Source organism: Mytilus galloprovincialis, chromosome 1 (genome assembly GCF_965363235.1).
Source record: "Mytilus galloprovincialis chromosome 1, xbMytGall1.hap1.1, whole genome shotgun sequence".
In the NCBI taxonomy this organism is placed as follows: Eukaryota; Metazoa; Mollusca; class Bivalvia; order Mytilida; family Mytilidae; genus Mytilus; species Mytilus galloprovincialis.
Genome location: NC_134838.1, coordinates 78,549,425 through 78,561,274, shown reverse-complemented (window position 1 = coordinate 78,561,274; position 11,850 = coordinate 78,549,425). Strand labels below are relative to the sequence as shown.

The following is an 11,850-nucleotide window of genomic DNA, read 5'->3' as shown; positions in this document are numbered from 1 at the left end:
TGAGTACAGACTAACATCAAGCACTACGAATAGTTGCAGAAGAACATATTTAATGTGTATTACAGAACCAGAAGACGGTTACTTTGGTTCCGATTTCCTCAGTTTTTAGTTGTTACCTCTTTTATCTTTATTCGAAATTGATTTGTGAGATTAGAACATCTGTAAAGCCTCGGTCACACCTTACCGGATAGCTCGAACGGACGCCTAACGGATAACTTTTTTTCAATCCGTTCATGTCCGTTAGACGTTCGTTCTTATCCGTTAGACGTCCGTCCATATCCGTTGCATGTCCGTTAAGCGTACGTTTTATCCGTCGGCGTCCGTTCTGTCCGGTGGAAAATTTTGAGCATGTTCAAAACTTTGAACGGACGTCCAACGGATAAAATGTCCGTTGAACGTCCGTTAGGTGTCCGTTTTGTACGGTACTCGTCCGTTTCGTTTCCGTTTTGTATCCGTTACGTGTCCGTTATATATCCGTTGGAGGTCTGGAAGATAAATTCACCAACGGACTTCTACCAGACGTTTAACGGATAAAACGGATGTTGAACGGATGAGAAACGGACTTCTACGGGACGTATAACGGATAAAACGGATGATGAACGGATCTGAAACGGATAAATGGCAATTGAAAATTTCGCGTCAGAAATGCCAAATATTGGTATGTCAGATTTCTTAATGTTCATGAATTCTTATTATTCATAATCGATCTTAGAGTATAGACACGTCTTCACAATCAAACAGTTATTATTCATGCCCGACACTGCCCTTTGGCGGAATTTTGAAGAATAAACCAAAACCAGTTACACAGAAACATTTTGAATATATATGCGATTTACATGTATTATCATTGTCGCCTTTGATATTTCCGTATATCTTGTTCATCCGTTTTATCCGGTACGCTTCCGTTAGGTGTCCGTTTTATGCGGTACTTGTCCGTTGGATGTACGTTGGACATCCGTTCTGTCTGGTACGTGTCCGTTTCTCGTACGTTGCATATCCGGTGTGTGTCCATTATGCATCCGTTACACGTCCGTTTTATTCGGGTGTGACCGAGGCTTAAGCTACGCAGTTCCCTAATTAGCCACCCCTTGAGAATTGTAAAATGTTTTGACACGACCATGATCAATGAATATGTATATGTGTAAAATGAAGTTCATATTTTATTGTAAAAAAAAGCCGGATATATATGATATATACAAAATTAATTAGTTTACAATTGAAAAATCTATCATTTATAATGACTTTATAAAATGATCATATTAACAGATAAAAAGGTTTATTATTATCGTTAAAAAATATAACTGATTATTTGAAATTTAACAGATCAAATGTTGCAACATCGTGGAATGAAGATAACGAAACAAAATAACTTGAATATATAATATCGCTTCACAAATTTAAATAAAAGAGTTATGAATGACAGATGCATCGAGATCAAAAATAAATATGTGCCATGTTTTACCGATGTTGGGGACATAGTTATCTTTAATTAAAGCATATTTAATACAGTTGTTTAACGCTTTTCGATCAAAGATTAATTGTCCTTGAGGTTTACCTTTCATATTTCTATTGAACCAATCTCTATATGCATAAATGAGTAATGAGAGAACTTCAAAATAACATACAACAGTGAAGAAGTTAGACGTGTTTTTTCAACTAAATAAAATGTATTCCCATTCTCATTTTATTCAGATGACAAAACAAAATAATCCTAGTACCAAAGATATTAATATGTGAAATTAAGAAATTTCAGTATCCTGTCGTTTTATAAACCCACATCAAGATAAGTCGCTGCGCCAATTTTTGGCAAACTCCTTTTTCAATAATAAAAAAACAGTTTAAACACATCATGCAGACATAATGCTAAAGTTGTCACTTCTTAACAATTGGTAACGAGGGGAATTAAAAAGGCATTGGGCATTGATGGTATTGGACAAAACTGAGTCGTGCGAAGCAAAAGCTTTAAAAACAACAATTTAGAATAATATGTTAAACATTTGCTCTTTTTTGTTTTGTAATCTCGAGAAAAAAATGAGTTTGATGTCGGTCTACTTGTCTCCCTAAAACGGAAAGAGATAAATTAAACTTTATACTGCGTTTTGTTTTGTTTATTCGCGCAATCGAGATATTTCAACATTATAGTACCAAAATACATGGTTACTAGTACAGAAATGACATATTGATCAATTTGAGTAACAAATCTTTACAATAATTCATTTTTATTTAATTTAAATTATCGGTGAGAAAACTTTCTTCCAAAGACCAATTGACCTAGCATTAGTGTTATTCTGATTTCCTACAAGGTTTTCAGTCCTTGTTTTCAATAAAACATTTTTGTTTAGTGTCCTTCACTTATTTGTCATGTTAGAAATGTCCACATCCTGCTACTATAACATATCAAGATTTTCTGTTTCTCCTTCCTTCTCTGTTGTAGTCACACCAAATCTTTCATCATAATTTACACTTAACTTTATACGTTCCCCAGCACCACCACCATCTGTAAATATTCAATATTTATTAATTATTTCATGTATTTTAACTATGTGGCAGATGCGGATAATTGCACAAGTGCTACACTTCAAGTAAAAATCAAATAGATCTGTATCAATCTATCACAGACGTGTAAAAAGCTATTGCTGTGAGAAATTTAACTATAATATTACATAAAAGAGAGACGAAAGATACCAAAGGGATATTCAAACTCATAAGTCGAAAATAATCTGACAATGCCATCGGAGAGAATGAAAAACGACGAGAAGACATATAGTCTAAATATCGCAATATACAAAATTGAGCTACACGAACTAAACAAAAAACCGAGAGTAGTAATAGGTGCTATGGCAGGGTAGGCAGATTCTGTTTTATTTCAAGATTTTGAAATAATTTTTTAATTATAGATTCCGATGAAAATTATGGTTAATTGTTTTCTTCTAAAAACCCAATCATCTAGAATAGTATCTTAACAGTAAAATGTTTTCTCTCTCCTCGTTTAATCATATTTGCATTTACAGACTTAAAAAAAATGATATTGAAATGAATTATACTTCAATTCGTCCAATGTATAAATTCGAATTGATCAAGTTCATATGACCTTAGAAGTTCTGGTAGGGAATGAAAAATTACTGGAAACATAATATTAGTTTTTTCTTCTTCTAGGAGATGGTTTACTTTGCATCACATTATGTATTCACTCACACCGTTTGTATCTTTATTAGGGAACTACACAACCCTCACTGCTTATGTCTTACTTATAGCAGTAAATAAAGGCAACAGTAGTACACCGTTGTTTAAAGTAAAAAAATGATTGAGAGAAAACAAATCTGGGTTACAAACTAAAACCGAAGTGAAACACAACAACTATAAGAGGAAAACAGTAGAATAACGTGTCACTGAAGTGCAACAAAAACAAACGTCAATGCAACATACATAGAAACGAAATATTAGATAACAACTACCAGTAAAATTGTTACAGAAGAGGGACGAAAGATACCAAAGGGACAGCCAAACTCATAAATCTAAAACAACTGACAACGCCATGGCCAAAAATGAAAAAGACAAACAAACAACGGCAAACACGACACAACATAGAAAACTAAAGAATAAACAACACGAACCCCACAGGGGTGAAATTGAAACAAAGACAGAACATTATGAAGGTTTATGTAGCAAGACTACTGATACTTGAAACCGTCAAAGTCAGATTATCCTTTCATGAAAAGAAATACATTTGATTCAAGAATAAAATGAACTTATTTTGACCCTTGCAGTCCACCTATCCACTTATTATTAACAAGTGATAATTTTGCGATAACTTATTATTTCTAACATTTTATCAAACTACATGCTTAATTTTATATGTTTGAAATCTTAATTTGTCTTTTTGTTCCTTTAATAAAAGTTGTATCGAAAATAAATTATCCTTCCACAATAAAAGAAGTATTTCGTGCCTTTCAACAGTAGAAAAAAGAAATGATGAAACTTAAATATGACCTTAATATGAAACAGATTAATAGAAAATGATTGCAAATAACCGTAATTATGATATTATAAAGTCATAAACCTGTCGTATCAGAGGAAGTGATAACATTTTAAACATTTTATGTAAATTCTAATAAGTGGAAAATATCATTTTATTGCCATTTTATATGAAGAAGAACACATTTTATTCACAGCTTCTTTTACGATCATATCGGCTATTAGAACTAATTACTCTATATTGGTCTAGAAAAAAATGTAGATTCTGTTTATCAAGGAAGTTAAGACGATAATTTTCTGTTGTACGACAGTAAAATGTATCATTGTAAAAGGCTTATATTTATTCATTTTTTTAAAGAATGGGAATAAAACGAAAACAAGTCAATTAATGTTATCTACAGCTTAATCCTTAGTATAGACACTCGTCTAATGTTGTCATTATCTCTTTCTCGTTATTCCTGTTCTCAATGAAGCGGAGGTAATAATGTGCGCTGTTCGTCTGAACATATAATAGATTCATTTTAGCAATAGCCAGGACAATCGCAACAAACAACAACCGCGGTTTCAAGAACCTTAGCATTATTTTACCACTTAAGATAATATTTCTATCTCTTTAAGAAGAAAAATGTCAACGAAAAGAGTTTTCTGGTGACCATCACGTTTTCATAGTGAAATTTGTTGTACTTTCCAAAGAATATAACGTTTATACTTGAATAAAATTCCCAGGGCATGTTTTTCTTTTTTTTTACTAATTGTATAGGGATTATCGGGCAACACATTAGAGCATTAAACTCAGAGGTCTAAAACGCATTATATTAAAACTGTCTATAAAACGAAATATAGATTGGTCAGAAATTTCATACCATTTGATACATTTGACGATAAACTATGCCATGTTTAAATCTAAATATAAGATTTAGGAAATTAGCTATTTTCCCGATTTCATAAAAAATGGACGAAATTGTGTTTCAAATTCTCAAATATCTATAAACCTATAAAAAATGTTTAATATATTTAGATGATAAATAGATGCCTGACTCATAGCTAAGATATGAGATAAACTTAGAAGGTTTATCAGATGCTGTTTCAATTATTTATGGTCTCTGAGGAATGGTCTTGATTTATTTCTAGTATATTTATTAGAAACTTAAGATTTGAGTTCATGATAATTATCACTGTAACAGTTGTCTCTGCTTAATGTCTTGGAATTTTAATTTTGATTTCTTTTAATGTTATAAGGACACAAAAAGTACGAAATTATATATAAGTTATCCAGCATACAAATCATACACCAACAATTGGTTATATTGGTTTTTGTCATGTCCAAAAACACATGTACATTTTGTCTATATGGCTGTCGAGAATATCAATAAAAGCTGTATTTTCGCAATTATTTCTTTAAATTTAGGTTCACTGTCTTCTGGAAATATGCTGCCACCGAAAAACGAAGGAACATATGCTGGGACAAAGAAAGAAGAAAAAGACGAAATTAATATATTTGACTCCCACAAACACATGTGATAAAAAAAAAAATTGCCATATGTAAATATAAGGAGATAAGGGTATATGCATATACATTTGTTTTCGGTAGTTACATAATTAAACGGTACCATTGGTTTTTATTTTACATCAGATGCACATTTCTACAATCAATGTCTCTTCCGTGATGTTCGAGTAAAACATATTTGAAAATCAAAAACTTATAAAAAAGATGAAGAGCTACATGTATCAGCCAAAAAAGACAATCAAAGGACAGCCAAAACAAGGCAAGACAATGTAAAGGTTAACTAATATGCAATGATTGTTAACAAAAAACAGCAAGCGCCCAAGCTTAATTACAGGAGATGCTCTGTGTAAAAACTTTTATAACTTGCCGCCAAATCCTGTTAATTAATTTATTTTGTTATTTATGTATCATGTATATTTCATGAATAAAAATATGTGCAAATCAAACTCTTAATTGCTCCAGAAATTCGACAAGTTGTGGGTGAAATTAAAATAGATTACTAGACTGTATCAATATGCACTTCAAGATGGAACACCAAACCATCACGAAGTACGATTGATTTGTACATGTACGAATATAACATGTGAGGTTTTATCACTTATCTAAAATATTAATTATCCATATCAATTAAAACGTTTTCATTATGTTTAATTATATTTACTGCTCCTAAATGCCATGCATTCTCATCTATTGATTTCTGCAATTCCAGAAAACCAAATATTTAAACGTTCAGGTTACAGAAAAAACAATTAACGGTGATAGATTTCTGTGTTTCAAGGAATAAAACTACAGAAACTTGAAGCGATGTACTTTTCAAAATCGAAGACTTAAAAACACATTGAATTAATTCTATAATTAGCTATTAAACAGAACGAATACGCTGAGTGTATCACTCCCCACTGTGACAACACTACGCGTAATGTAATATAAGTGATTAATACATAATCCTTTATTCTGTCCTAATGAAAATTGAATGCCCAACAGGACTGATGTTTAACTCTATTAATCACCAACATATACTACAGGTTCATCTACAAACGCTAATTCAACTCCATGAATGTTGATTTATAAAAGAAAGTACTTTAAAATGACGTCATCGACCATGTCTTTCGAAATCTAATGCTTAATTTTCAATTCTAAAAGATACAATTGATTCATTACACCTAACTTTAATTCTAATTGGTGCTTTACATGCAAAATTACAGCTGAGATAACATGCAGCTTCCAAAGGATATTTTCCTAAAGATAATTTAATATGCGTTTTATCTACTTAGAATTTAGAATTTTAACTGTTTTTGGAGTTTCTTTCAAAATTCAATTGACAACAAGCTGAACAAAACACTAACCGTAAACTAATCTGGATTAAAATAGTCTTGGTGCTAAAAGTGTCTAAATGTTTTAATCATTAAATTGAAAATGAAAAGAAAATTTCTAGTTTCCAATATAGTCGACTGATCTGTAATATTACCAATTGTGACTTTTCGACCGAATGTGAATTTGGCGTCCATTGCATTATACACTCACCCTGTCGGCAAACAAGTCTTGCTTCATTTAGAGTTATGCGATTCCCTTAGTTGTTGTTTGTTACATTGATTGTCCTCGTATACGAAATTTAAATATCGTTAAACTACTGCCGCCTTAATAGATACATATTAAGGATTGCAGATTGTATTTTTGCATTTCAAATATACCAGTTTGCAGCTTTTGTTCCACCTGCTCACTTTGCCGAGCTTATCTTTTGAATTTATTGTTAAGTGCTACCTTCCTAAATTGCATGACATATTTGCGAAAAGATGTTTTGTAAACAAAAAACAAGCAAGTTGAACACGGTTATCTTAGAGTTAGTATGATTGAAATTCGGATTCTATTGTATTCCAAAATTATGCAAATTCATAGAAAAGCCTGTATGATTCTTTTGTTTAAGATAGAAATAAACATTAAAGTGTAGCTTTAATCCTTTGATGATACACTTCTCGTAGATAACAGGCGTATAATTTTGGGCGGCAATCACCATTTTCGTTTACAAATAGCTCGAATAAAACAACATATAAAGGCAAAAAAAGTATGAATTCGAAGAGCATTGAGGACCAACAAACCCTAAGGCTTTGCCAAACATTGATGACTTAATCTATTCTTTAGGTAAAGAACATCATAATAATTATATATAAAAATAATCAAGGATTCGAATTATTAAGACATTAGGCAAATTGCAGAATATTTTACCTATTTACATTTAGGGTTCATATTGAGTAATAAAGGAGCTGCTGCCAGCCAAGGAAGAAGACGGAAGGGTTCCAGCATATTAAGTATGACAAGAGGACATCATTTATAACCCTATCAACTGCACCACTGTAAGTATGAGACCGTGCCATATTCTTTGCCTCGGGTCGGCTGTATAGCAGTGAGCCACGATCCCACGCAAATACATACTACCATCGGACTTCCAAAGACTAATTAATTCCAAGTAAGGAAATATTGATGAATAATAATTTTAGATAACAATGGAGACGGACGTTAGAGCAAATCAATCATCGACAATAAACACTTCATTAGATTGTATTTATTGTATTACAATATTAGACAATAAATTTGTATAAAGTATAATTCTTCTCAGAAGTCAATTATATCATTTCTCTTTATTAATCAATGAGACGTGTCAACTAACATAACAGATAGCTTCCGACAGAACATATTTGCAATAATTAATAGTTCTGGGAAAAAATAACTGCAGACAAATCATTAGATAATTTGTTCTTTCTTCCTTACGAGTTAAAATTGTATTTAACGTATAGGAATGTACATATAGTACTCATGCAAACCCACTTAACATCAGATTGAATACACTCGTGTAATTACGACTAGTAGCCACGAAGTTCAGACGAATTCTTGAGTTATCACTGAGTAAATCTTAAATGTTGCATTATCTTTCTATTTAATTTGTTAGTAATAACTGATGCTTTCGCATTTAAGGTTTTTGCGCTCATATTAAAAAAACCATCAATGTATTTTAATCAACAGATAGAGTTCATGTCTTGATTATTTAAAAATTAGAAAACAAGCGTCTGACCACGTATAAAAATATAAGCCTGGTACTTTTGATATCTATTTTCCACACTGGGTGGATGCCACTTCTGGTGGACGTTTCGTCCCCGGGGAAATCACCAGCCCAGTAGTCAGCACTTCAGTGTTGACATGAATATCAATTATATGGCCATTTTTATAAATTTCCTGTTTACAAAACTATGAATGTTTCGAATAGTAAGGATTTTCTTATCCCAGGCATACATAACATTAGCCGTATTTGGTACAACTTTTTGGAATTTTGGGTCATCAATGCTCTTGAACTTTGTACTTGTTTGACTTTATAAATATTTTGATCTGAACGTCACTGATGAGTCTTATGTAGACGAAACATGCGTCTGGTGTATTAAAATATAATCCTGGTACCTTTGATAAATATTCACATGTCGACCTTGAGACCACAATTTTATAAGTCAAATACATAGCAGCAGCTACATATTAAAAAATGATAAATCGCATAGAATATTTAATTTCCAGATAATTATATACTTGAAACATGTTCTTGGATTAATTTGCACTTCTCATAAGAGCAAATTGGAACCACACATTTTTTAATAGAAGAATCATCAATTTTGACAATAATGTACCTCTGGGGATAGGTAACACAATACCAAATTTTTTTTGTGGCTTGCCTGGTTCGGCGACTGGAGTAAAAACAGTGCCAACCTCCTTAGGATATTTAAAAATCCCACAGGATAATGAAATAAATTGAGAGAAAAATTTTCTGACTGTTTGAAGATTTCTAAAATGGCTTCAACTATTACAATAAAGGCAACAGTAGTATACCGCTGTTCAAAATTCATAAATCGATAGAGAAAAAACAAATCCGGGTTACAAACTAAAACTGAGGGAAATTTATCAAATGTAAGAGAACTACGACACAACAGAGACACAACACCGAAATGTAACACACAGAGAAACGAACTATAATGTAACAATGGCCACTTTCCTGACTTGGTACAGGGCATTTTATGAAAAAATGGTCGGTTGAAGCTGGTTTTGTGGCATGCCAAACCTCCCGCTTTAATGGCAGTGTTAATTATAACATTAAAATGACAGCATTACAAGACAGGGTTACAAGAAATAAACAGATGAATGGGAGAAAATATAGGACAGAGAAACAAACGAATAAAAGCCGTCAAAAGGTAACAGGTTAAAAAATATTTTTATATGCCAGACGCGCGCTACGTCCACACAAAACTATGATCAAATGTAAAAAGTTTGAAAACCATAACAACTACAAAGTTGAAGATCGCCGATGACCAAAAGTTCCAAAAAGTTATGAGGCCAGGGTTATCCGCCTGGGACAAAACCATCATTATTATCAAGAATAATACATAGTTTTGCAAACAGTAAATTTTATAAAATGACTACAGAATAGATATACATGATTAATCTATTACAAAATTGAAATATAACACAAACGTTTTTTTTTTAACGTTTTGGCAAAACCAATATCTTCATTATTTTTATGTGTTTATTACCACCCTAGCCCTAATCACACCTAATCATTTATATCAAAGGACCTAATCTAATTGGTAGTGAATATGATCATTGGTCTTGCAAATCCAAAATGTCGCCGCGTGCATATAAAATCTCTTAAATAGCTTCTCAAATATTGAATTGATTTTTTTCAAATCAAAATATACAAAATAAAAAATTAAAATTTCTATCGAATGCATATACCTATAACATGCATAACCCTTCGGATATTTTTTTATCCCTCTTTTTTTCTGTAATAACATCCCTTAGGATATTAATTAATCCTATAGAAATTTTTAATCCCATGGGATCCTTTTAATAACAAATATCCTATAGGATAACAAATATTATGTAGGAAATACATTTATTTTTCCTAAGGGATTTATTTAATCTTAAGGGAGATAATATATCCTAAAGGATATCTTTTATTCTGTAGGATATAAAAAATATCCTATGGGATTATGACTTTATCCTATAGGATTTCTCAAAATCCTGTAGAATTTTTAAAAATCCCATGAGAGAAAAAAATATCCTACAGGATTTTGTCACTGTCTTTACTCCAGTTGCCGGAACAGGCGAGCTAGACCAAATTTTTTTGTATTGTGTTATTTATCCCCAGAGGTACATTATTGCCAACTTTGATGATTCTACGACTAAAAAAGTGAGGTTCCAATTTGCACTTATATGAGAAGTGCAAATTAATCCAAGAACATGTTTTGAGTTAAAACTCGAATATAACAAGCAACTGTTTGATGTTTGTTTGTTAGTTTTTGTATGTTCAAGTAATTAATCATTGAATGTACCTTCTGTATTAAAAAAGTGACACTAAAGTATGATGTAAATGAAACAATGCAAACTCAGATGAAGCTGCCTAATTAGTTTATCGGAACCGTTTTGTTTAAATTGCACCTTCTATGTCATAACCTATTTCAGCTTCTCTGTTATAAATACGAATTCTTTCTGTAATATTTACAAATTGGTCGTTGTTTTAGTTTTAGAATTTATCAAATTCGTGAAATTATAAAAATTAAATTTGAATGTTAAAATATATAATACTAACCGTAATTGTTACTGTTCAATACAGAACTACTAGTTAACTGTGGTTTCTTTGTACTAGTTGAATTCATAGTTAGTTTTCGAACATTTTTGGCAGGATGGAAGACTATAATGTACATTTTTGGCGTAAACAAACACACTAGAATGACTGTTGCGCTCAGACTAATTGACACACTTAATGTTGTTATCTGGATCTGTGAAGAGAAAACAAACAAATTTAATATGGCTTTCACTATTTTTATACAAAATCAAGAGCACTTTACATTTTCTTCATATTTCTGTTAGTATTTTTTGCTCTGAATCGATTTGATTATTATAATATTGTCCTTTAATGTGATGTTCTACCACTGTTTCAGGTTAGTAGATGTTTGGGCGCATGCAAACAAATTTTATACCTCCTTATTCTGCATGTTCTACTCCTAATGTAGGGTCCTGTAATTTAATGGAGGTCGTTTGACGATGTATATTATATATATTTTTTTATTGTTTTGTGCATAAATCAGGCAATTACGTTTACTTGTTTAAATTGTTTTAAATTCGTTATATCTGGGCCTTTTATAGCCTTCTAGACGGTTTGAATTTTGCTCATTGTTGAAGATACAGTATTAGGACCCAAACTTGCTAACTTCTACGTTATTTGATCTCTTGCAGAATGTTGTCTCACTGGCAATCATACCAGATGTTTTTAACTTTATAAACTCAGATTCCTATATTAGTTTTAAGAGTACCGAGGCATATAACTGCCGTAT

The 11,850-nt window shown here is 31.7% G+C and overlaps 1 protein-coding gene across 2 annotated transcripts in view; it reads right to left on the bottom strand.

The window, feature by feature from the left end:
* Positions 1–1,048: 1,048 nt before the first annotated feature.
* LOC143085064 (metabotropic glutamate receptor 3-like) overlaps positions 1,049–11,850 on the bottom strand; it is a 65,988-nt gene continuing 55,186 nt past the window's right edge. For both annotated transcript variants that reach the window (XM_076261224.1, XM_076261234.1), the window contains exons 4-5: positions 11,106–11,295; positions 1,049–2,497 (exon numbers count right to left, since the gene is read on the bottom strand). In XM_076261224.1, the coding sequence (XP_076117339.1) occupies positions 2,388–2,497; positions 11,106–11,295 (300 nt within the window). In that variant the 3' untranslated portion in view covers positions 1,049–2,387. The remainder of the gene's footprint in view (positions 2,498–11,105; positions 11,296–11,850) is intronic.